This window comes from Polyodon spathula, chromosome 26, assembly GCF_017654505.1.
Source record: "Polyodon spathula isolate WHYD16114869_AA chromosome 26, ASM1765450v1, whole genome shotgun sequence".
In the NCBI taxonomy this organism is placed as follows: domain Eukaryota; kingdom Metazoa; phylum Chordata; class Actinopteri; order Acipenseriformes; family Polyodontidae; genus Polyodon; species Polyodon spathula.
The window spans coordinates 2,842,345-2,870,083 of NC_054559.1; the positions used below are offsets into that span (position 1 = coordinate 2,842,345).

The 27,739-nt window shown below is 39.9% G+C and overlaps 1 protein-coding gene across 22 annotated transcripts in view; it reads left to right on the plus strand.

Moving 5' to 3' along the window:
* mapk8ip3 (mitogen-activated protein kinase 8 interacting protein 3) overlaps positions 1 to 27,739 on the plus strand; it is a 210,818-nt gene that overhangs the window by 51,802 nt on the left and 131,277 nt on the right. For 19 of the 22 annotated variants that reach the window (XM_041229732.1, XM_041229743.1, XM_041229734.1 and 16 more), the window contains exons 2-5: positions 434 to 554; positions 1,968 to 2,038; positions 2,345 to 2,433; positions 26,926 to 26,949. In XM_041229732.1, the coding sequence (XP_041085666.1) occupies positions 434 to 554; positions 1,968 to 2,038; positions 2,345 to 2,433; positions 26,926 to 26,949 (305 nt within the window). The remainder of the gene's footprint in view (positions 1 to 433; positions 555 to 1,967; positions 2,039 to 2,344; positions 2,434 to 26,925; positions 26,950 to 27,739) is intronic. The other 3 variants (XM_041229738.1, XM_041229752.1, XM_041229753.1) reach the window with 1 other exon arrangement.

The window sequence follows — 27,739 nt, forward strand, 5'->3', positions numbered from 1 at the left end:
GTCGTCTTCGAATTGAAAGGGAACTATATATTTTTCGGAACCCGGCCTCTATATTTATCCTAATACACAGAAGTCATTGGCTGCTTCTTAATATTCTGTTATTGATGAATTGTGTAACAAACATTACATTTTTGCAAAAACATTTAGTGTAGTGCTTACAAGAAACAGATTACCTTATCCTGTGTTGTCTGTATTGCAGCAGTATATATTTCAATATAATCCTGATTGTTTTGATTTTTTTATTCACACATCCTTGGTAAATCCTAGGGGATTTTCTTTTTTTCACTGTCACCTGGGCTTGTTTGCTAGATGATACATTGCAGTGTCTCCAGTAAATGTGCCACCCCAGTATCTACAGTTGAGCACAGGCCTGTCTCCCCTGGCCTCAGTGCAGTGTTGTAGTTATCCTGAGTGCTGCTCTGTGTCTCCGCAGAAGTTCATTGAGTTCGAGGATGCCCTGGAGGGGGAGAAGAAGGACTTGCAGACCCAGGTGGAGGTGCTGGAGCTGCAGACCAGGCAGCTGGAACTCAAGACCAGGAACTATGCTGACCAGAGTGAGTACGACCACACTCTTTATTAACCCGAAAAGGATTTTAAAACTCAAAGTGCATCCCTGAAGCATGACCATGAGGAGAGTCATACAGGCAGGGGAGCGCAGGGGACTGTGTCCCGGCTGTATGAAGCTGTGTGGCAATGTTGCCCTGCCCCTGGGTGTATTTCTGTGTTGTATGTTGTGTGTAGTTTGTTAATGTTGGTGTATAGTCATTGGTACATGGGATGTAATATGGGTTACGAGCACAATGTATATTTGTATTTAGGCACAAGGGTTGCACAGCACTTCACGTGCAGGTAAAATGTAATAATATGCGAGCACAGGGAATTGTACTTTATTAATTCACGTGCAGTTGTACCGCGACTCCAATTGAATGATTGATTAGCAGTCGAGTCTTGGTACAGCTGCATAAAAGCAGCCTGTTTTCACTCAGTCGGGGTTGTGTGTTCGGTGAGTGGAGAACGGGATAGGAGACGGAGGTAACAGTTATAATAATAGTTAAAGAACAGCTCACCGTGTTTGTCTGTGTAGTCCGTTTTTGTTTGTCTCTTTATTTTGGCGAAAGTGCCGTGTCCTGTGTTTTTGTTTGTTTTTACAGCCTTTTATTTTCTGTCTGTTCAATTATTAAATCCTGAGCACAAGCAAGCACTCAGCTTCACCAAACTCCACCTCTCTGTTGTTTATTTGTTGTTTCCTGGTTCTGGTCTGATGTCACCCACTACAGCCGTCTTTGTGACAAGCTGTCATTCTTCATTCTATAGCATTGCATTGACTCTGGTGCTCCTGTGATTCGGGAATGCACCATGTGCTCAAGAAAACACCCATAAAAAAAAAAAATGTTAGTTTTACATCTGTAAATTCCAGCAAAATTGATAATCACGTTTTTTTCCTGCATTATGTGAATGTTATAGTTGTGAAACTGTACTGTAAACCCACTGTTAGTTGTGGAACGAAGCTGGAAAGTGACTGTAAAAAGAGGGAAGAAAGACACAAGCACATGGAAGCACATCCTCAGTAGCACTCTTGCTGGTGCTCTCACCTACAAGCCTGTAGTGCTGCAGCTGCATTTCAACATTAAAGTGTTACTGGGTTTAAAAGAAACATTACAGCTTTATCTATGCTGTGTCCTGTGTTGTCTTATTAAAGCATATTGGTGATTCTTCTCAAATTTTTATTAACACTTGTAATAAGTTGCTCTGTAACACTTTAAAGCAATGAAAAGGGCTGTTACATGTTTTACATATTGAATAAAGATTACTAACCTTCAAAAAAGCAAATGTGTGATTGTCCTAACTTTATTCCTGCACAATGTGGTACAAATTGACTGTGGGGGTTCAGATGAGCAGACCAGTGCCATGTGCAGGGTCCTTGCTGTGTTCATCCTGCAGTTAAAAGCTGTGTTTCTTTCTTCCAGTGACCCGTCTGGAGGAGCGCGAGTCTGAGATGAAGAAAGATTACAACACCCTCCACCAGAGACACACTGAGGTACCGGGGCAGTACAGTAGGGAGCTACTGTAAACACAGGTTCAGAGTGCAATCGGAGCTGTTCAGTAGGGTATGGACCAGTTAGTGTTGCACTGACTTGGTCATCTGGAGGATGGCATTGACCCCACCCCTTCAATGATTCTTTCCTTTACCAACTAGCAGGAAGTGTAAACAGAAACTGAGAACTTTATTTACCCTAAAGCAGGACCGGTTATCATGTGTCAAAGTGAGAATACATGTTCTAGCAAGCTGTGTCCAAGTCTTAGTTTGTGCTGCTGCAAACATTATATCCATGCTTCTCTGCAGATGATCCAGACTTATATGGAACACATTGAAAGGTCCAAGATGCAGGTTGGAACTAACAGCCAGAATGACAGAGTTGCCAGCGGAAGAACGTAAGAAACAAGGGCTTTCATTCTTATTTCATTATTGGTATTTATCCTGTGGACTGTTTGTGGGAGAAAATAACAGGTCTATAAATTCTGACAAAAAATGGAATGTGATTTCCCTATAGCATTAGCATTTAAAGGCTTTCAATAATCATACGGTTAATATACAGAGTGCTAGCCAAGGTTTTAAAATCAGTTAACTCTAGCAACTTGCACTAATAATATGATCCCTCAGTTCTTCTTTGAACATTGTTGCTTGAGTTGTAAACTCTTGTAACTGCTAGATAGTTCAAAGGTTAAAGAAGTTGCTGATGCCTCCTGGTACAGAATCTATGTGTAACTCAGCTTTGCTCCAGTGGTTTGGACCATTTAATCTGCCAGACTGCTGCTAATGCTAATGCCACGACTGTAAATAAATGAATGCTATTTGTAACAATTATTTACACTTACTGTAAACTACACTGTATTTAAATATTAAGCTTGTAACACCTATAATCGCTTTGGATAAAGGCGTCTGCCAAATAAATAAATACTAATAATGATAACAAAAGTGGATGACTATGGCCATCTAGTGTAGCACATGGAAACATACAGACGGATCTATGCCTTCATTAAGCACCAGATCAAGTTCATCATAATTAAATAAGCACTTATATTTCATTCACAATACAACACTGAACACTGCTAATATGTGAAATACTAATTAATTAAATCACAACATTTTAAACTAGAAGCCTTTTAAAAATGTGTTTTCTTCAGATTGAAGACATTGAAGAAAACAACTTCTAATTGAAATGGTTGTCATTGATAAATATTATTTTAGTATTACTTTACTTAGATATATGAAACTCTGTTGCATTTGGAGCCAGACATACAAACTTGTTGCACCCGTATCCCTCCAGATTTTTACACTCTTAATTATTTGTGCTAAAGTCCTTTTTAAGGTTTAATTGTAATTAAGTTGCCATTTTTCTGTACATACAGACACACAGAAGCACCAACAGACTATATACCACCTATATTATGATGCACATAATTTGTGCTAAAGAAGGTCCTTAGCAAGTTTTATTACAATTGGACAAGCTTCTCTATATGTTAACATGTAAGTCTGCATCCCAAGAGGGGGATAATAAGAGGTAGTGAAATTGATTTAACCTTGGTTTGCACTTCTCAAATGAAGCCTATTACCATGTTAGTTTTTGAATAATAGAATCTCATCTGGAGTGTATTTCTAGCATTACTGCAGACTGAAAGGCTTAAAACACACATCAAGAAAGCAAGCAAGACAAAGCATAATTGTATGTGTTAAAAGCTTTTAACATACAGTAAACAGCTGGAGGAGGATAACATGAGGATAACATTATAAGCAGTGGTTAAAGTGGGGCGGTATGCTCTGGTATGTACACCGTTAAAAAAAGAAAAATGGCGGTATGCCATACTGGCAAAAAAAAAAACAACATAATAAAAAAATAATATAAAGTCTTACTATTGATGCAAAATGCAGATCTTGTTTTCCATCAACAGAATTACCTGAATCAACTTCGTTGACAACTTCAGTTATCATAGGTTGATTGACAGGAACTCCCTCCACTCACTTACTAATAATCACTGAGACTAACATTCGCTGTAGCCTATCAAAGGCTTTGTTGAGTTGTTCTGTTCTTGTTTGAACTGGTGCAAGTAAAATTAATCTCGCTTTTAGTAAACACTGAGCTGAGAAATGCCACAAACTGGAATGTGAACTAGTATGATGTGGTTTAATGAAATTAGATCAAATTGGCTACCTCTGCTTTTATTTTATAAATTATTATACTATGCTGGTTTTGTCTGCCTGTGACCAAGATGACTGCAGTGGTGACGTCAGACCCAGAAGAACAACACACAGGACAGAGACGTGGAGTTTTGGTGAAGCTGAGTGCTTGCTTGTGCTCAGCATTTAATGATTAAACAAACAGAAAATAAAAGGTTGCAAGACAAACAAAACACAGGGCAAGGCACTTTAGCCAAAATAAGTATACAAACAAAACGGACTACACAGACAAACACGGTGAGCTGTTCTTACTTTAACTATTATTATAACTGTTACCTCTGTCTCCAATCCTGTTCTTCACTCACCGAACACACAACCCCGAGTAAGTGAAAACTTGATGCTTTTAGCAGCTGTATCGAGACTCGATTGCTAATCAGTCATTCAATTGGAGTCTCGGCACAACTGCACGTGAATTAATAAAAGTGCAATTCCCCATGCTCACATATTATTACTTTTTACCTGCACATGAAATGCTGTGCAATCCTCATGCCTAAATAGAAATATACATTTTAAACACTTGTGCTCATAACCCATATTTATATCCTGTGTATTTTATACATAAACACCAACATTAACACACTACATACAACATAAAACACTAATAAATCTTAAGGGGCAGTACACTCCGCCACCTTTTCCCTCGTGCCCTGTAACCGGTAGCTCCCCAGGCGATGCGGAGCAGCAGACAACCCCAGGCTATGTAGAGCAGCAGGCAACCCCAGGCTATGCAGAGCAGCAGGCAACCCCAGGCTATGCAGAGCAGCAGGCAACCCCAGACAATGCGGAGCAGCAGGCAACCCCAGGCGATGCATGGCAGACATCCTTGGGTGGAGCGAGACAGTCCTCTCACGGCAGTGGTGGCGGAACCAGCAGGAATTCACCCTCTGCTGGTGGAGGTGGGAGCTGCAAGCAATCCTCCCATAGCGGTGGAGGTGGATCCAGCAGGAATTCACCCTGCACTTTCATTTTACCTGCACATGAAGTGCTGTGCAATCCTCGTGCCTAAATAGAAATATACATTTTAAACACTCGTGCTCGTAACCCATATTTATATCCTGTGTATTTTATACATAAACACCAACATTAAACACTAATAAACATAAAGGGGCGGGACACTCTGCCACACTGCCGTGTGTAACAAAAAAACTAATATTTGCATATCGCCACAAAACTGCCCTGTTTTGTCAAGATCGCAACATGGCTGCATCGTAAAGAAAATTGCAAGGAGTAGCCTGCTGCAGAATAATACAGACAAATGTATATGTAAGTGAAGAAAAAAAAAAAAAAAAAAAAAACACCTTCAGATATTTTCATATTACTGTAGTGTTTGTAAGGCCGTTCTGGAAAAATCTGTTAAATCCTGTTTCAATCACAGCATGTTAAACTGTCCCCAGCATTAAGTCCAGTTAACTGTAATACGCGGCAGTACAAAAGCCTAGTTGTAGAGTATGCAGGTGCACATGGAGAGAACAGGACAAATCTTTAGCCTTTAAACTGTCAGATTATGCTTAATTATTGTGTCTGGATTTTGCTTGTGGATACGGAATTGGATAAGTTGTTTACCCGGCTTTGTCCATTTTTATAAATATCTGTGTGTTGTTTATTTGTATTTTTTGTTTTTACATACATATAGGTGCTTTGTTGATTAGTAGAAAGTGGTACTGTATTTCAGCATTGCCCCCCAACCCCCAGAAATGTCACGTGACCCCTTACAGAGATATGTAGAAAGACTACACTTCCTTTCAACATTTTTACCTTTTGTTGCCTTATAGCCTGGAATTAAAATGCATTAATTTTTTTTTTCATTTATCTACACATCCTACACCACAATTTCCAAGTGAAAAAAATATTCTAGAAATTTGTAGAAAATTAATTAAAAATAAAAACTGAAATAGCTTGGTTAGATAAGTGTCCACCCCCCTTGTAATAGCAATCCAAAATTATCTCAGGTGTAACCAATCACCTTCAAAATCACACACCAAGTTAAGTGGCCTCCACCTGTGTTAAATTGTAGTGATTCACATGATTTCAGGATAAATTCAGCAGTTCCTGTAGGTTCCCTCTGCTGGGTAGTCCATTTCAAAGCAAAGACAAACTTGTTGAAAGGCACAGATCAGAGGATGGGTATAAAAAATATCAAAGGCCTTGAATATCCCTTGGAGCACGGTCAAGACGATTATTAAGAAGTGGAAGGTGTATGGCACCACAAAGACCCTGCCTAAACTAGATGACCAAGCAAGAAGGAGACTGATCAGAGTGGCTACCAAGAAGTCAGTGGCAACTTTGCAAGAGCTACAGGCTTTTATGTCCAAGAATGGTTAAAGTATGCATGTGACAACAATATCCCAAGCACTCCACAAATTTGGCCTGTATGGTAGGGTGGCAAGAAGGAAGCCGTTACTCAAGAAAGCCCACCTTGAATCCAGATTGAAGTATGCAAAAAAAAAAAATGGGAGATTATGTAGCCATGTGGTAAAAAGTTTTGTGGTCTGATGAAACTAAAATGGAACTTTTTGGTCTAAATGCAAAGCGTTATGTTTGGCGCAAACCCAACACAGCGCATCACCGAAAGAACACCGTCCCTACTGTGAAGCATGATGGTGGCAGCATCATATTTTGGGGATGTTTCTCTTCGGCAGGGACTGGGGCACTTGTCAGGATAGAAGGGAAAATGAATGGAGCAAAGTACAGAGAAGTCCTTAAGGAAAACCTGCTGCCCTCTCTGCAAGAAAGCTGAAACTGGGACGGAAGTTCACCTTTCAGCAAGACAACGACCCAAAGTACACAGCCAAAGCTACACTGGAGAGGCTAAAGAACAAAAAGATAAATGTCCTTGAGTGGCCCAGTCAGAGCCCCGACCTAAATCCAATCGAAAATTTGTGGCGTGACTTGAAGATTGCTGTCCATCAACGATCCCCAAGGAACTTGACAGAGCTTGAACAGTTTTGTAAAGAAGAATGGTCAAATATTGCCAAATTTAGGTGTGCAAAGTTGGTAGAGACCTATCCCAACAGACTCACAGCTGTAATTGCTGCCAAAGCTGCTTCCACCAAGTATTAACTCGGGGGTGGAGACTTATCCAATTATGATCTTTCAGTTTTGTATTTTTAACATATATATTTTTTCTCAATAAAAACTTTTTTCCACTTTAACAATGTGGAGTTTGGTGTGAAGATAAGTGGAACAAATTTAAATGCATGAAATTCTGAGGCACTGACACAACAAAATGTGAAAAAAGTTCAAGGGGGTGTAGACTTTATATAGGCACTGTATATAAGTGCAGTACATTAAATTATATTTAAATATATGAGGGATTTAACAACACTAATGTCACAATATGATTTATAAGTGTGGCAAAGTGGTTAGTACTGCACAGGTGCAGTGGTGATGTGGTGCTCAGGAATGATAGACACAAGACAGTTCACAGTGAAAAAATAGCTCTTTTTTTGCTGTGAAACAATAATAACTGGCTCTACACAATGATGTGTATCATTCAGGCAAACCACAAAGTTCAGTCCCGAAATAATAATACACTAAACAAGACACACACAAACAAAACACTTAACACTCATGGTAATTAATTACTTCCGTTTCCCAAGCGTGTCCTTTCAGTAACCACATGAAAGGAACAGGTTACATCATTGCATCCCCTATTATACCTTCAGTCACGCCCCCTGCGACGGTTAGTTCAATCACGTCTCCTCCAAATCCATGACTGACACATCGTGTTCCGCATTAGGGCGATGACTTCGGGCATTGTGACTCTGCCCCCTTCCTGAATGGCTGGCTTCCCACTGACCCTGGAATGAACTGCCAGACCATCCAGTACGAGGCACACTGTTCCTGTTATACAGCGCCCTCAAAGGTCAAGAGGGAGATTGTTGACTAGGATTCATTCGCTCTCTGTCACATACCACAATGTGATATGTTTCACGGTACATGTGATGGTCCTTTCATCCAACCTGAATGGGAGAGATCTACGACAGATAAGTGTCATTACTTATATCTGCTTATTCGCTTGTGTAGTTACACTATTAATGCGATTGTTGTTATGTGCTTTTAGTAATTATTACTTACAGTGGCTCTCAAAAGTATTCACCCCCCCTTGGACTTTTCCACATTTTATTGTGTTACAACATGGAATCAAAATGGATTTAGGAGTTTTTGCCACTGATCAACACAAAAAAAGTCCATAATGTCAAAGTGAAAAATAAAATCTACATATTGTTCTAAATTAATTACAAATAAAAAACAAAAAATAATTGATTGCATAAGTATTCACCCCCTTTGCTATAACACACCTAAATAAGCTCTGGTGCAACCAATTGTCTTTAGAAGTCACATAATTAGTTGAATGGAGTCCACCTGTGTGCAATTAAGGTGTTTCACTTGATTTGAGGTGAAATACACCTGTCTCTGGGAGGTCCCACAGTTGGTTAGTACATTTCCTAACAAAAACTACATCATGAAGACGAAGGAACATTCAAAGCAAATCCGGAATAAGGTTCTTCAAAAGCACCAATCAGGGTTAGAATATAAGAACATTTCCAAGGCATTGAATATCCCCCAGAGCACAGTAAAGTCCATTATTAAGAAATGGAGAGAATATGGCACAACTGTAAATCTGTCTAGAACAGGCCGTCCTCAAAAACTGAGTATCTGGGTGAGAAGGGCACTAGTCAGGGAGGCCACCAAGAAGTCTGTGGAAACTCTAAAGGAGCTACAGTCTTCCACGGCAGAGCTGGGAGACACTGTGCATGCAGCAACAATAGCCTGGGTGCTTCACAAAACTGGCCTTTATGGGAAAGTGGCAAAAAGAAAGCCATTGTTGAAAAAAACTCACATCAAATCTCGGCTAGAGTTTGCCAGAAAGCATGTAGTAGACTCTGAGACCAAGTGGAAGACGATTCTATGGTCTGATGAGACCAAAATAGAGCTTTTTGGCGCAAGCCTAACACCGCACATCATCCTGAGAACACCATTCCTACCGTGAAGCATGGTGGTGGCAGCATCATGCTATGGGGATGTTTATCTGCGTCAGGGCCTGGAAAGCTTGTGAAGATAGAGGGCAAAATGGATGCAGCAAAGTACAGAGAAATCCTGGAAGAAAGTCTTCAAGAGAAGTCTTGAAGTCTTCAAGAGACCTGAGACTTGGTTGAAGATTCATCTTCCAGCAGGACAATGACCCCAAACATACAGCCAAAGCCACACCGGAGTGGCTTAAAAACAAAAAGGTCAATGTCCTGGAGTGGCCCAGTCAAAGCCTGGACCTCAATCCAATTGAGAATATGTGGAAAGAGTTGAAAATTGCTGGTCACCAAAGGTCCCTATCCAACTTGACGGAGCTTGAGCAATTTTGCAAAGAAGAATGGGCATAAATTGCAGTGTCCAAATGTGCAAAGCTGGTAGAGACTTATCCAAATAGACTCATGGCTGTAATTGCTGGCAAAGGTGCCTGTACCAAATATTGACTCAAGTGGGTGAATACTTATGCAATCAATTATGTTCTGTTTTGTATTTGTAATTAATTTAGAACAATTTGTAGATTTTATTTTACACCTAATTAAATCCATTTTGATTCCATGTTGTAACACAATAAAATGTGGCAAAGTCCAAGGGGAGTGAATACTTTTGAGAGCCACTGTACATGTATTGTGTAGTCAGCCGTGGTTTTCATTAGTCCCTCACTGGCCTTGTGCCCCTTCGAAAATATACGAGGGAGCATAATTGCGTAATTCCCCGGGGTGTAGCCAAGAGCATTATAGGTGGGCACCCCTATAAATCACTCCCGTGGTAAATGTAGGTCCGAGACCTGCCCCCATTCCCGTCGGTATGAACAAGGTTACCTTTTTCCGATTCATTAGCAGTTGCTGGCCTCAACTCTGCTTGGGGTCTGACTGTTTGCAGTCTCTCCCACAGTGTTTTGTTGCCTCTCTGGTCTCTGCTTGCAGTGCCGTTGTGAAGGCTGTCAGGCTGTGACAATAGGCTTCCATCAGTCTTAGAACTGTGTCGGTTTGCCTGAAGTGCTATAGGTGGGCATCCCTATAGTCCATTTAAGTGGTAACTGAAAGTCCAGGCCTAACACATTCCCGCCAGTACAAGAACTATACAACGAATGAGGTTACTATTTCGATTCACTATGCAGTTGCTAGGCTTAGCTCTGCGTCGGGTCTGATTGCTTGCAGTCCCTCCTGCAGTGTTTCATTGCTGCCTTGGTCCCTGCTTACCCCTACCTTACGGTGCTGTATAGGTGGGCATCCCTATATATCGCTTCTGCAGTAACTGTGGGGCACAGACCTGTCTCGTTTTCGATCCGGTACATGTATCGAATAGCAAACGAGGTTTCTGCACCGGGGTACCCGAACCATACCGTACTGAGCATACCACCAAACTGTACAATATCTAAGGCACTGTACCAAGTGTACCACCACCATACCGTGAGGGTACTATACAGTACAGCACTAGTGCTCAGGTAGGGTGACCAGATACCAAGAGTGAAAAATTGGGACACTTTCAGTTGGTGAGGGGAGGAAAGAAACCTTGTGAACTACTGCACAATGCAAGCGACGCAGACTACGTATCTTTCTTCTGTAGATAGGCTTTTTTTATTCCTTCACCTTCCTGTGTGCATTGCACTTAGGCAAATACAAAAACTTAGAGAAGTATAATTTAAAAAATAATACTCCAAAACAGTTAACCTTCTTGTTTACTGTTCAGATGACAGCAATGTTTTAATCAGCCTGTCAGTGTGTCTGTACTGGCTTTTCTGTCACCTGCTGTACGTAGCAGATTTAGGTTGCTAAAATTTAGTTTTCATCATTGGAAGTAAAATACCAAAAATGAATGACAAAGCAAAATGTGACAAAGAAAATACGATCGATCGCTATTACTTCAGAATCACACATTAAACAAAAGGCTACTATGGAGCCTGCTGAACAGAATGTAAAACAAACAGCTTTCAGAAAACAAACTGGAAAGTCAGAGCAGAAAAAAAGTATGTGTTGGTTGTACCCAAATTAAATCAGCATTCCAGATACAATCAAGCACAGCTACGCTTCAAACAAACTGCTATTTACTTCTTAAACACAGTAGATGCGATGCGGTGGTGTTGTCTCAGGAGGTGAGAAAAAACGGGCTATGTGTACAGTCCATCACGGTTCACCATGGTTCATTGGTTCACCATGGTGGACTTGAAGGACTCTTATTTCCATATTCCCATAAGACCAGGGCACAGGAGTTCTGGGTACTGCCATTCGGCCTATCTCTAACTCCCTGTGTCTTTTTGAAGTGCATGGAGGCTATTCTGGTCTCATTGAGACTCGGAGGCACAGAGTACTCAATTACCTGGACGACTGGCTCATTTGTGCTCAGTCTTCAGCGCAGGCAAAGGCCCACACGGAACTCGTCACTGACCACCTTCATCGGTTGGGCCTGTCAGTGAGTCGAGCAATGAGCCAGCTCATACCCTTGCGGACAGCTTCCTATTTGGGAGTGAACCTGGATGCCAGGTCCATGCTGTCCAGTCTGTTGGATGACAGAGTGCAAAGAATAGCTGCTTGTGTGATGTTTTTTCAGCTCAACAGAAAGCTCACAGTAGTGACGTTCCAGAGGCTTCTGGGCTCTGACCCTGCCTTTGGGTCTTCTGCATTTGCACCCTCTCCAAGCCTGGTTCACAACAGGGTTTTTCAACCCGAAATGAACTGAGACCAAGACGCTGTCAGCAGGCACTATCCTGGTGGACACAGCCTGCTCACCTGCTCTGTGCTTGGGCGTTATCACCACGGAGGCATCCAGTGTGTGCTGGGGCACAGTGTGGAATGGCAGGGGACCACAAGGGGTATGAACCCCACGTGCTTGTCCAGACGGACAAAACTACAATGGTGGCTTATATAAACCACCAGGGTGGCCTCATGTCCTCCAGTCTCCATTGAGTAGCCTGCAAGCTGTTGTTTTGGGCAATCAATCACATCCTTCCATTGCGAGCAGTATATCTGCCCAGGGTGACAAACTGGAGTTCAAATGGAGTTCCCAGTGACTTAGAATGGAGGCTTCACCCAGAGGTGGTGAGCCTCATTTGGCAAAGGTTCAGGAGAGCACAGATAGACCTCTTTGCCTCCCAGGAATCGACCCACTGTCCCCTCTGGTTCTCCTTAACAGGCAATAGATGCTCTGGCACACCAGTGGCTGAGGCAGCTGCTGTATGCCTTCCCACCGCTTGCAGGATGGACCAGGGTGCTATTAGCAGCTCCTTACTGGCCAAGGAGTCTGGTGTTCAGCTCAGATACAGCTCCTGAGTGGCCAACCGTGGAGCAACCTGCTCAGTCACAAACGGGGGACATTGTGGCATCCCAACCTGTCAAGCCTGCAGCTTTGGGTCTGGCCCCTGAATGGCGATATTTGAACCGTCTGGGGTTATCTAATAGGGTCATTGACACCCTGCAGAATGCCAGAGTGGTGTCCATATGTTCCCAGTATGGGTACAAGTGGTGCTTTTCAGACGCGGTGTCTGCATAAGGGTTTTGACCCCACGACATGCCCCATGGCAGTTATACTGCAGTTTTTACAAGACCTATTTGATGAGGGGAACTCCAGCTCTAAGTTAAAGGGCTATTTGGCAGCTACTTTGGCTTGTCATATTAAAATTGATTCAGTCTCCCCAGGAGTTCATTTCCTGGCTGGGCAATTTTTAAAGGATGCTCGGTGGCTTTGGCCACCTATGAAGGACATTGTCCCTCGTTGGAGGATTAATATGGTGCTTGAAGCACTTATGAAGCCCCCCTTTGACCCTTGCATTAAGCTGAGCTGAAATATTTATCATTGAAAGCAGCTTTCTTGCTTGCAATCACATCCGTTAAGTGGGTGGGGGAGATGGAAGCATTTTTAATTTCGAAAGCCTGCTTAATTTTTGCAGAAGCGAGGGTGAAGGTTACGCTTCGTACCAATCCTGCTTTTTTGCCGAAAACCTTCTTGGCATTCCACATTAACCAGACTGTGGAATTGGAGGCTTTTCATCCACCTCCTTTCCAGTCTGACCGGGAGCGACAGCTCCATAAGCTGTGTCTGGTGCGGGTGCTAGCATACTATGTAGACAGAACTCAGAGTTGGAGGCAGTCTGAACAATTTTTTGTCTGTTATGGTGCCACGTCCCATAGAAAAGCCCTGTATAAGCAGAGGCTGTCTAAATGGATTACAGACACGGTCAAGACTGCCTATGAGCGAGCCAACTTTTCCCCTCCAGAAAAGCTCACTGCCCACTCAACAAGGGTCATGACAACTTCGTGGGCTTTTTTCCAGGGCACATCTTTCAGGGACATTTGTGATGCAGTGTTGTGGGCCACTAATGTTCCACATTATGTCCTAGATCCACAAAGCCCTGGATTTGGAACATGAGTGCTAAGGGCGGCCTCAGGATCGACCCTTACAACATAAACAAAGAGGCCAGTTCTCCCTCAATTTTTTAGCCCTAGCTACTTGCACTGAGGTTCCTAATGGTAACGCACAAGGCAGCCTTTGGCTTAGCCTTGTCGCATTCCAGTTGGTCTGCAGTATTGCCTTGCGTTAGCTTTGGTATTCATATCCATTAGCTAATGGTTACATTTCATACTTGAAAGGGAATGTTCAGTTATTATCATAACCCTGGTTCCCTGAAATAGAAATGTAACCATTAACCTTCAAGGTCGCTGCATCCATGATTGCAGCAGGTCAAAGAAAAGTGATGATGATGTTTGTGTCAGCAGACCTTTTATGCACTTTTGGAGCGGACACGACTGTGTCACAGGCACTACGTGCAGCTTTGATATGTATTATTCAGGTTTTAGGGTCTTTAGGTTAATTACCAATTAGGTAATGGTTACATTTCTATTTCAGGGAACCAGGGTTATGATAATAACCTAAAGTTCTCCATATGACAAAGTGACCAGCAAAAACAGTTGTTGGCAATTGTTATCATCAAAAGTATATGCTGTAGCCGTGCCTTGGACTTCTGTAGAATAAAAACACATTGTAAATGATAATGATCGACGAACTGTCAGTCAGAAATGGTAAACGGCAAGGTAAGCCAAAAAAGCTTTTGCTGACATTCTATTGGTTGGCCTTTGTTGTGCGTAACTATACCTTCACTTTTTACCCAAAGGAGATTTCCATTCCCTTGCAAAAAATATGGCTACTCAACAACAAAAAGAGTATATTTACTTGGTTACTGCAGGTATGTGTACAATTTACTAAAATGCACTAAAATGTAAAGATTTTGCCAAGTTGTAATTTTTGCATGTAACTGCAAGGTTTTGTAAAATACAGTGGAACGTCACATATCCGACCGTCACATAACCGCCCTGATCATTTAACCGCCTTGCTAAATAAATAAATAAATAATAAAAAGTAGGCGTTTTGGTACGTTCCCCATTAAGAGATGCGGGCTGTGTGCGTGTGTCAGTCTGAGTGTAGCTGTGAGGTTTCAATACACAAGTCGAGAAAGCTTTTTTTTTGTGCAATGTGTTTATATGATGGAGTGCACTCTTCCAGATATTGGCAGGTTGTAGCTTTTAAATGCATTTGAATTGAACAAAGCAAGCTTCATAAACGCAGTGCTTACTGGCTGTTTGTTTAAAATAGCTGAAGCAATATTCAAACCAAGCTGCTTATCAGCTGTTGGCAATATCAAGAGAGAGCGAAAAGTATTGTGACAGAGATATTAAGAAAGCAGAACCAGGGAGACAGGGACTTCTAGAGTTAAGAAAGAAGCTGTAAGTTGCAAGTTACTGTACAGTTACCATTTATTTTGTTTTTTGTTTTTTTAAAAAAAGCTTTGCGTGGAGATGGCTTATATCAAACCGCATAGCAACACTGTGTATGTAGCCTAATTAATCTTGTTTACGTTTGCTTACTTTTAAAGCAAAACATTTCCCCATGTTTAAAGCAGTTTGTGTGTTGTTTTTGTTCACTAACCTATTTATACATATATATGTTTGCAAATCCGACTTTTTAACATATCCGCCTATACCCCAGTCCACATGGAGTTGGATATGCGATGTTGTACTGTATACAGACAATATAGTTTCACGTTTAGTGATTGCTTCCAAAATTATGGTTTCAGAAGAGGAAAAAAATCCTGATTAGACATGTATTTCAATGTTATGTGGCTAATGATGGACATATGATATTGATAAATATGTTTTTTGAGATTTCATGGGTTTGGAGATAAAGATGTATAGATAATAAACAATACTGGTTGATATGCTGCATGTAATTTCTAGATCGATTTTAAAATGTTTAAAACCATTTCAGACAGTAGATTCCTGCATCTCATTTTAAGTTTTCATTCTGTCATTGGAATTTGAATGAATGCTAGAAGGATTCCAAAAGTAGACTATAAGAAAAATACTCTCAGGATGAAGAAGTTTAATTCCATGCTAGATCCCTCAATGCTTTTTGTATAAATTGCCTTTTATCCAAATCAATTAATTCTTACCTCTTGGGGCTCCAAAATTAATAGAACTAAATGACTTGAAGTGTGTGTGTGTGTGTATGTGTGTGTGTTTGTGCTGTAAGTGATATTTTAATAAGAAATAGAAGATTTTACCTTCAGGCTAGGTAGAGGCTAGTTAAAGATTTAAACAATGAAGAGACGGTTGCAGTCCGAATGAGAGCTGACTGCTCTTTTAACATTTCTGTTAAAGTCCAGCCCTCAGCTCTTTGATATTTGTGTGACCTGGATGAGGTTTGAAGTGTTGCAGCTGTAATGAACTGGGGATTCAATGTTTTCTAACTGACTTTCACTGTCTCTGTTCCTGCCTTTGTGTGAGACTTTTACACCAAGAATATTCTGAATGGGTGAATTTACAAAAATGGAATTACTAAAGATCTGATATTTCAGAATGTGATAGATATGGGGAGCCGCATTCCAAATCTGATTGAATTGAAAGTTAAAAATTAGATATACCCCATTTACACGTATTACAGCATTATATGTTTCAACATACTACCATTTTGAAATTTTTAATCGCACATCATGGTTCATAAATTAACTGGGCAATACATTTCTCAACTTAATTAGGGTTGTTCACCAGGTGAGTAAAAATGTCTTCTTAAGATCGCAGTGTATCCAGATCACCCTCTGTCCTGCAACAATGCTGCTTTTAGGTTAACACACTACACCATTGATTTTAATCATCAGCTTTGTTGAGAAAAGTTATTCCGTAGTTGATATGATATGAGAAAAAAATATCAAAACAATCCATGCGCGATATCTTTTTTTGATATTTGTAAATTCTGTTTTTAGAATGAATATGCATAACTTTTCCCAACTTTAAAACAAACAGTGGTGTTGTTTTAATCTCTAATTGTGCAAAACACAAATAAGGACGTCCCCCCAGGAGTCTATTAGAACCAGACAAGCTAACGAAATATCCACTGTGTTCCCTTTCAAGTAGGGAATATTAACCTGTTAAACCCCCACCCCCCCACAGGCAATTTCCACCTGGGGAGCTGTGGCCTTAAATAAATCACATTATCTTCCAAAGTATACAAAGCACAGGCATAGTTCAGGGCTTGCATTCAAGGTAACCCCTTGGACATCAGGACTAAAACCTCAGATTTGATAAAAGTCTTAGTACCATACTGGAGGGAGATATTCAGAAAAAATACGTAAAAATACAACAATTGCTTTTCATTTGTTTATATTTTATAGCCATTTTTTCAGCTTGTGGCACATGAAAAGAACCACATTTTTTCCAGTGCTTCCCCGAAATGTCTTCTACACTGGGCAAAAAATTTGAAACTGATTGAACAAACGGATCAAATTCTACATGAGTTTTTACAAAGCTAAGCCCAAGGGTCCCCGAACCTCTCCAAAAATGAATGTTGTGTAAATCTTTAAGGCCAGTCATGCACCAGATTCTTGAGCAAGTTCTAAAAGGGATGTTATCTTCTGGCACCTCACATGTTATACATTGCCACATGAATTAGATTTTGTAATCCTCTTTTTTATTTTTTGTCCAATATTTCGTTCAAAAGGTGGCCTTTTTGGAGAGCTTTGGGGTGCCCGAAATGTATCCATGATGAGTATGCATGACAAATACTCTCAATTCATATGCCACAACTGTCAGGCACGTTGCTCTCACATAACTGTGTGTTTGTGAAGGAGAATAGTGCCTGACTGTATTTTTGTTACTCACTTGCTTGAAAGTATGTAAAATAAATGATTTTTTTTTTTCAAAATAAACTGTTTACTTCAAATCAAATCAAATATTTTCATTTTCAAACAATGAATAAAACTGAACAAAAACCTAATAACAACATGAACAGCACAAAATGAACAAATGAACTATTTACATCCCTGAAGTGCTCAATGTTATAATAATAATAATAATAATAATAATAATAATAATAATAATAATAATAATAATAAATGTAGTGTAGATCCATTATACTTACAAATCCTGAAGAGGATCCAATCCATCTTCAAATGCTGCTTCAGATGCTGAATTAGTGCTCTCCAACCCAGAAAGATGATCATTTTCAACGTCACTTTCACTCCTATCCATCTCCTCCAATGGTTTGGAACACTGCTTGACATTTCGTTCAATTTACAAATGTTCCGATTTGAAAAATAATCAGAAAATGGTAAGAAACTTTGATCCGCAGTGCGCTTTTTAGCTTGCTTTTAAGTGATATATACACACACACACACACACACACAGACACACACACACACACACACACACACACGCACACAGTGGCTTGCAGAATTATTCACCCCCCCCTGCAAAGTTTTCACATTTTGTTGGCACCTGAGCATACACAACACTTTCAAATTAGATTTTACATGTAGAGTCTACACAAACTACTCCACATTGATAAAGTTAAAAAATGCAGAGAAAAACAGATTAATTTCAGTTTCATAAGTATTCAACCCCTTTGCTACTGCAGCCCTAAATCAGGTCAGGTGCAAATGATTTGTTTGAAGGCTCACAAAATTAGTGAAATGGTTTCAGCCTGTGTGTACTCAAAGTGGTTTAACTTGTAGATAATTTCCCTCAGGTATATAAAGACTTTCAAGCTGCAACTCACATAGTGATCCAACAAAGCAACCATGAAGACCAAGGAGCTTTCGAAACAGTGTGGTGGTTCCGTTTTTAGGCAGTTCCGGAGTTGCAGCTTTGCTTAGCAAAGTGACAGCACCTTGTTCGGCATTGGATGTGGAGTGCAAAATGTTCAATTCCGCTTTGATTTTTATAGTCTTTTTCACTCTGCTGATTGGCTACTACATGAGGCAAGATACATTAACAAAAGTAGAAACATAGAATGGCTTTCCCTCAAGTGGAAGACAGTGAAGACTTTGCTCAAGGACAGAAACGCTGGTCCAAGTTAAGACCTCCCAGAAAATCGTTTAGTGAAATCCACCTTTTCCAGAGTGCTAGGTACGTTTCTGGATGTCATGAGGAAAAGGGCAGGCCTATACATATCATTTCCTAAGGATACTGCCATATCTGTTGGCTGAGTCTTTTCCAAACAACTCTGTTTCATGCTGAGTGACCTCAGCCATAAGGACTCTCAGCTTCTTCTCAGAAATCTTTTCTTTTTTTTCTGTGCGCTGAGAGGACTTTGCTGCCCTTTCTCTGTTTTTTTTTGTTTGTGTTTTCGTGCCCCGCAAATATCATACAGCGACTACTACCCTCTTTACTCCTGCTAACGCTGCAAGTGCAGCCACTAAATAGACTGTTGAGTAAATTGCATTGCTCTTAAGTGTACTTAGGGAGCTGTTATTTGCACAGCGCCTATACCCACATCACCCCCCTAGAGTACAACTATAAAAAGCAATACTTGGAGTTATTCAACTATAAAAATAGCTTCTGCCATTTTTTTCCACTTTCTCTGAATTCAGCTCCTGATGTACAGGTGTTTTAGTTTGTTGCATCACAGATGCAAAATCATTGCTATTATTATTACTGCTACTTTTGTGGAATTCTGATTTTTATTGACATTCTTTCAGTTTTGTAACTGATGAACCCCACATTTTTAAAGTATCTGTATATAACCTGTCAAGTTTCTCTACATTTTTTACTGTTTTTATATCCAAATGCACACAATATCTACAGCAGGAGCCATCAAATTCTGAAAAGACAATTTTTTTTGTTTATGTACATATTTTTTTAAACAATGTATAACATTTTACAGCTATTTTTCCTCTTTAACACACAGTCCCATGATGGCTAACTGGAACACTGCATATATTTGCAAAAAAAACCACATTCATATATGTATTTATTTTTCAGTGAGAGTAGTGCAGAGAAAGAATGTTGCCCTCCAAAAAAAAAAAAAAAAATAGCCATCCGGGTGATCTTGGTTTCATACCCGGATGGCTTTTTTTTTTTTTTTTTTTTTTTTTTTGGAGGGCAACATTCTTTCTCTGCACTACTCTCACTGAAAAATAAATACATATATGAATTAATACATAAACACATTACCATGAGAGTTACAGTCTGTATTTTATTTTAAAATAATAAGAAAATATTGTACCGATAATCTCATATAAGCATGTCATTTCTATTATTATAAACATATTTGTCTTCATGTTTTAATAGCTTCACAAATCGATTGTGCATGTCCAGTAAATAAATAATATTGCTTCTATTCAAATCTAGTAAAAAAAAGATTTTTTTTTTTTTTTTTTTAAATACAGCTTTAGAACATAAGAACATAAGAAAGTTTACAAACGAGAGGAGGCCATTCGGCCCATCTTGCTCGTTTGGTTGTTAGTAGCTTATTGATCCCAAAATCTCATCAAGCAGCTTCTTGAAGGATCCCAGGGTGTCAGCTTCAACAACATTACTGGGGAGTTGATTCCAGACCCTCACGATTCTCTGTGTAAAAAAGTGCCTCCTATTTTGTGTTCAGAATGCCCCTTTGTCTAATCTCCATTTGTGACCCCTGGTCCTTGATTCTTTTTTCAGGTTGAAAAAGTCCCTTGGGTCGACATTGTCAATACCTTTCAGAATTCAAGACTGAACAGATTCAATTCTTTTAGCCTGTCTGCATATGACATGCCTTTTAAGCCCGGAATAATTCTGGTCGCTCTTCTTTGCACTCTTTCTAGAGCAGCAATATCTTTTTTATAGCGAGGTGACCAGAACTGAACACAATATTCAAGATGAGGTCTTACACGTGCATTGTACAGTTTTAACATTACTTCCCTTGATTTAAATTCAACACTTTTCACAATGTGTCTGAGCATCTTGTTAGCCTTTTTTATAGCTTCCCCACATTATCTAGATGAGGACATTTCTGAGTCAACAAAAACTCCTAGGTCTTTTTCATAGATTCCTTCTCCAATTTCAGTATCTCCCATATGATATTTATAATGTACATTTTTGTTTCCTGCGTGCAGTACCTTACACTTTTCTCTATTAAATGTCATTTGCCATGTGTCTGCCCAGTTCTGAATCTTGTCTAGATCATTTTGAATGACCTTTGCTGCTGCAACAGTGTTTGCCATTCCCCCTGTTGGGGGAGAATTGTCTTGCCTCCGAACATACCAGTGGTTAAGCACTTTAAATATCTTGGTGTAGAGATTTACCCATCCTTACATTCCATCACATTGAATAACTTTAACAAAATCTTTAATTGGGTGGAGGCAGACTTAAACAGATGGATGCACCTCCCTAACTCATTGCAAGCTTGTACTGTATCTCTGAATCTTGTCTAGGTCATTTTGAATGACCGTTGCTGCTGCAACAGTGTTTGCCACTCCTCCTATTTTTGTGTCGTCTGCAAATTTAACAAGTTTGTTTACTATACCAGAATCTAAATCATTAATGTAGATTAGGAATAGCAGAGGACCTAATACTGATCCCTGTGGTACACCGCTGGTTACCACACTCCATTCTGAGGTTTTTCCTCTAATCAGTACTTTCTGTTTTCTACATGTTAACCACTCCATAATCCATGTACATGTGTTTCCTTGAATCCCAACTGCGTTCAGTTTGAGAATTAATCTTTTGTGCGGGACTTTGTCAAAAGCTTTCTGGAAATCTAAATAAACCATGTCATATGCTTTGCAATTATCCATTATCGATGTTGCATCCGTATTACGTTTGCAATTTTTCAGTCTTTTGGTACCACCCCTGTGTCAAGAGACTGCTGCATGATCTTGGTTAGCGGTTTGTAAATTACTTCTTTCATTTCTTTGAGTACTACTGGGAGGATCTCATCCGGCCCAGGGGATTTGTTTATTTTAAGAGCTCCTAGTCCCTTTAACACTTCTGCCTCAGTTATGCTAAAGTTATTTAAAACTGGATAGGAACTGGATGACATGTGGGGCATGTTGTCAGTATCTTCCTTTGTAAAAACTTGTGAAAAGTAATCATTTAATATATTTGCTGTTTTTTTTTCTTCATCTACGATTTTGCCATTTGTATCTCTTAAACATTTAATCTCCTCTTTGAATGTTCTCTTGCTGTTGTAATATTGGAAAAACATTTTGGAATTGGTTTTAGCTCCCTTAGCAATGTTCATTTCTATTTCTCTCTTGGCCTTTCTAACTTCCTTTTTGACTTGCGTTTACAGTTCTGTGTACTCTTTCTGCGTACTTTCTTTTTGGTCCTTTTTTAATGCTCTGTAAAGTGCCTTTTTTCGCTGAATATTTTTTTTTAATTGATCTATTAAACCATTTTGGCAATTTAGTTTTACATTTAGGTTTGTCTACTTTAGGGATATAATTGTTTTGCTCCTCTAGTACTACATTTTTGAAGAACAACCATCCTTCTTCTGTGGGTGTTTTCTCTATTTTACTCCAATCTACTTCTGTAAGTCTCTGTTTCATACCTTCGTAGTTTGCTTTTCTAAAATTGTAAACCTTAGCTTTAGTCATTACTTTTGGGGATTTAAAAAACACTTAAAATGAGACCATGTTGTGGTCTGAGTTTGCCAGTGGTTCTCTGACCTCTGTTTTAGTTATTCTGTCTTCGTTATTTGAAAAGACTAAATCAAGGCATCCCTCCCCTCTAGTCGGTGCCTTGACAAATTGTGTTAGGAAGCAGTCATTTGTCATTTCCACCATTTCTATTTCATCCTTCGCGCTACCCACCGGGTTTTCCCATTTTATTTGGGGGAAGTTGAAATCCCCCACTAGTATGGCTTCTCCTTTGCTACACGCATTTCTAATGTCATTGTATAACAGATTATTTTGCTCACCGTCTGAATCTGGCGGTCTATAGCATGCTCCCATTATTATGCCCTTTGAATTTTTGTCCGTTATTCTGACCCATATTGATTCGGTTTTATTTTCTTTGTCCAGGTTTAACACCTGGGCTTCAAGACTGTTTCTTATGTACAGCGCTACCCCTCCTCCTCTTCTGTCCTGCCTGTCTTTCCTATACAGTGTATACCCACAAATATTATATTCGTCCCCATCACTCTCAGACAACCACGTTTCTGTAACACCTATCACATCATAGTTACCTGTTAGTGCAGTAGCTTCAAGTTGTAGAATGTTGTTTTTGATACTTCTAGCATTTAGATAAATACATTTAATGGTTGTCTTACCTGAGTTGTTGTTCTTGTTTTGGTGCGGTCTCCCTTCTGTTTTTTTGTTGATTTCTCACCCCTTCCTTTCTAGTTTAAATGCTTCTGAACCTGCTCGAGGATCTTTTCTCCGAGTAGACTGGTTCCCTTGTTATTTAAATGCAGTTCGTCTCGTCTATACAGATTTGTGGCAAAGTGGCTGCTGATTAGAAACAGGTGCAGAGGTGATGCAGTGCAGAAATAATCACACAGAAGGAAACTGTAATCCATTTTGGAAAACGGGTTATTTTATTTGTATGCTCCCAGTCTGGCGACCAAACAATAAACATCCGGTAATACATACCAATGTGTAAAGCATGGAAGGAAACGATAATAAACGGTTTGCAGACCAAATAATAATACACATTATCCACACTCAATAATACAATACACAGTCACCAGTCCGGGTGCGTACTGTAGGGCCCGTGGTGGGTGATAACAGTTTAACAGTGACTGTGGTGTAGTAGTGCTGGCCCAAGGCGATAGCTCCGGAGAGGTGTTAGCCGTCTAGTGAATTTACAAAAACAAAAGACAATTACTAACATCGACAAAAACAAACAAAACACTGACAAACCTTTTCTTTCTATTAGGGATCTATCCCAGTCCTTCCAGTTCCTTGTCTCTCTGAACCAAGCAAAGGAAAAGATTTGTGATTCCCTGTCCCCTTTAAGCTATCACGCATGACCTCTTGGTAAACGAGTGCAGCTGTCTCTACTATCTGCAGCTGCTACATCGTTTCCCTTCTGGGTCAATACGTTCCTGCAACGGAGTCTCGCCTTCCTTCTTCCAGACTGACCGACTTCCTGGCCCGGGGGAAAGAACTGTCAGGCCAGCCCGTCTAAAGACTTCCCCTTTTGCTGCTTAGCACCCTCACAGGTCGGGAGGGAAATTTACAACCAGAACTCATTGTATTTCTGTCACAAGCGTTTAAATAAAAAATATGTAAATATGGTAAATGGCAAACTAGGTTAACAACACTAAAATGTAAAGGAAAAAAAAACAGTACATTATTTTGCCACGGAACGTTTGTCTTGAAATGTTTCTAAAGAGTAAACTTCACATTTTTTTAAATTCCAACAATTACACACTTGTAACATTACCAGATTGCTACATTTACTTTCAGGTTCATGTATTAAGAAAACAGTATCGCTTAATTGTTAATTTACAAAAAATGTAACTACAGGGGCTTGCAAAAGTATTGACCCCCCCTTGGCATTTTTCCTATTTTGTTGCCTTACAACCTGGAATTAAAATTGATTTTATGGGGGTTTGTTTCATTTGATTTTCACAACATGCCTACCACTTTGAAGATGCAAAATATTTTTTATTGTGAACCAAACAAGAAATAAGACAAAAAAACAGAAAACTTGAGCGTGCATAAGTATTCACCCCCCCAAAGTCAATACTTTGTAGAGCCACCTTTTGCAGCAATTACAGCTGCAAGTCTCTTGAGGTATGTATCTATAAGCTTGGCACATCTAGCCACTGGGATTTTTGCCCATTCTTCAAGGCAAAACTGCTCTAGCTCCTTCAAGTTGGATGGGTTCCGCTGGTGTACAGCAATCTTTAAGTCATACCACAGATTCTCAATTGGATTGAGGTCTGGGCTTTGACTAGGCCATTCCAAACATTTCAATGTTTCCCCTTAAACCACTCGAGTGTTGCTTTAGCAGTATGCTTAGGGTCATTGTCCTGCTGAAAGGTGAACCTCCGTCCCAGTCTCAAATCTCTGGAAGACTGAAACAGGTTTCCCTCAAGAATTCCCCTGTATTTAGCGCCATCCATCATTCCTTCAATTCTGACCAGTTTCCCAGTCCCTGCCGATGAAAAACATCCCCACAGCATGATGCTGCCACCACCGTGCTTCACTGTGGGGATGGTGTTCTTGGGGTGATGAGAGGTGTTGGGTTTGTGCCAGACATAGCGTTTTCCTTGATGGCCAAAAAGCTCAATTTTAGTCTCATCTGACCAGAGTAACTTCTTCCATATGTTTGGAGAGTCACCCACATGGCTTTTGGCGAACACCAAACATGTTTGCTTATTTTTTTCTTTAAGCAATGGCTTTTTTCTGGCCACTCTCCCATAAAGCCCAGCTCTGTGGAGTGTACGGCTTAAAGTGGTCCTATGGACAGATACTCCAATCTCCGCTGTGGAGCTTTGCAGCTCCTTCAGGATTATCTTTGGTCTCTTTGTTGCCTCTCTGATCAATGCCCTCCTTGCTTGGTCCATGAGTTTTGGTGGGCGGTCCTCTCTTGCCAGGTTTGTTGTGGTGCCATATTCTTTCCATTTTTTAATAATGGCTTTAATGGTGTTCCATGGGATGTTCAAAGTTTCGGATATTTTTTTATAACCCAACCCTGATCTGTACTTCTCCACAACTTTGTCCCTGACCTGTTTGGAGAGCTCCTTGGTCTTCATGGTGCTGCTTGCTTGGTGGTGCCCCTTGCTTAGTGGTGTTGCAGACTCTGGGGCCTTTCAGAACAGGTGTATATATACTGAGATCATGTGACAGATCATGTGACACTTAGATTACACACAGGTGGACTTTATTTAACTAATTATGTGACTTCTGAAGGTAATTGGTTGCACCAGATCTTATTTAAAGGCTTAATAGCAAAGGGGGTGAATACGTTATTTTTTAGAATTTTTTTAAACAAGTTATTTTTTTCATTTTACTTCACCAATTTGGACTATTTTGTGTATGTCCATTACATGAAATCCAAATAAAAATCAATTTTAATTCCAGGTTGTAAGGCAACAAAATAGGAAAAATGCCAAGGGGAGTCAATACTTTCGCAAGCCACTGTAATACCTTAAGATTAAAAGACTAGTCAGTGCATTGCCAGAGGCTCTCTTGGCAGCCATTCTGGGTTTCTTTGTAACCAGTAGAAGATCAGCTTTTTTCCACAGCTAGCCAATCAGAAGTGATAGGGGTGGGAAGTAAACACTTTTTAAAATGTTTGTGTGTAGGTGCTAGACGTCCTCAGTTCAGTATCCAGACAATTACTCTCTAGAAGTATATGTTTTTCTAGCAACAGAATGAACATAGGCAAAAATGGGCAAAGTATAACGACAAAACTTGTTGTACCTCACAAAAATCTTGTTGTCCCGGCGTCGGACAATATGAATTGCACACCCCTGAGGACATCTTCAAATCTCTGCTCAAAGCTGCTTGTCACATAGAAGCAATGTGAAAGCAATGCAATGTGAAAGCAATGCAATGTGAAACAATAGAAGCAATGTGAAAGCAATGCAATGTGAATAAATAGAAGCAATGTGAAAGCAATGCAATGTGAATAAATAGAAGCAATGTGAAAGCAATGCAATGTGAATCAATAGAAGCAATGTGAAAGCAATGCAATGTGAATCAATAGAAGCAATGTGAAAGCAATAGAAGCAATGTGAAAGCAATGCAATGTGAAAGCAATAGTGAAGCAATGTGAATCAATAGAAGCAATGTGAAAGCAATAGAAGCAATGTGAAAGCAATGCAATGTGAATAAATAGAAGCAATGTGAAAGCAATGCAATGTGAAAGCAATAGAAGCAATGTGAAAGCAATAGAAGCAATGTGAAAACAATGCAATGTGAATAAACAGAAGCAATGTGAAAGCAATGCAATGTGAAAGCAATGCAATGTGAATAAATAGAAGCAATGTGAAAGCAATGCAATGTGAATCAATAGAAGCAACGTGAAAGCAATAGAAGCAATGTGAAAACAATGCAATGTGAATAAATAGAAGCAATGTGAAAGCAATAGAAGCAATGTGAAAACAATGCAATGTGAAAGCAATAGAAGCAATGTGAATAAATAGAAGCAATGTGAAAGTAATGCAATGTGAATAAATAGAAGCAATGTGAAAACAATGCAATGTGAATAAATAGAAGCAATGTGAAAGCAATAGAAGCAATGTGAAAGCCAGTCTAGCTGAGTTGTGTTGATTTTCTATGAAGGGCCATGAACTGACATAAAATCTATTTTTCCAGATGTGATATGTTTGTGGGAGCAGGACTGGGAACCCAGGCAGTGTGCTTTGTGTGGTGTTTGCTGGCCTTGTATGAGCTCTAACTGTGTCTTTCTTGTCTTGCTCTCTGTGCTGCTGTGTCTTGGATGTGTTGTGTGTCACTGCAGTCAGCGCCACAAGTGGAGGATAAGGTAAATCTATTCATGCATTTACATCCCTTCCCCTCCCTCACTGCATACCTCAAGTGGTATAGTCTGGAGTCAATGCCATTTTTGTCAACTTGGACAGTCCATTTTAAAATCTGGACAGGGCAACCATATCTAAATGGTTACAGTAAATGTCTGGCTGTGGGGATTTTTAAATCTAGAATGTCTGTATTCATATAAAATTCAGTTAAGTGTGCTTCACTGTTTTCAAATTGGTGCAACCTAAAGGTAAAGAAGTCCACTTTTCTGTCTTGACAGGAATGTCAGTTTCCATAACTTTTTTGCATCGATTATTTTCCAGAAGTGGGATGGTGTGGTCCATGTTAATGGCTGAACAAAAAACTGTCCACACTATGTGCAAATTGTCTTCTTTCTTGTGTCCAGTTTCCAGCTGTGTCTTCTGGTTTCTGTGCTGCACCTAAAGTGTTGCTTAGGGCAGTGGTCCTCAAAGTAATTTGGGCAGGGGCATAAATTGATCTTACTTGTCTGTTTGTGGGCAAGCTGACTATTGCATAGGTTCTTATCTTAAACACTGCCTTCCCGCAACATATACAGTGGCTCTCAAAAGTATTCAACCTCCTTGGACTTTTCCACATTTTGTTGTGTTACAACATGGAATCAAAATGGATTTAATTAGGAGTTTTTGCCACTGATCAACACCAAAAAAGTCCATAATGTCAAAGTGAAAAATAAAATCTACAAATTGTTCCAAATTAATTACAAATATAAAACAGAAAATAATTGATTGCATAAGTATTCAACCCCTGGAGTCAAT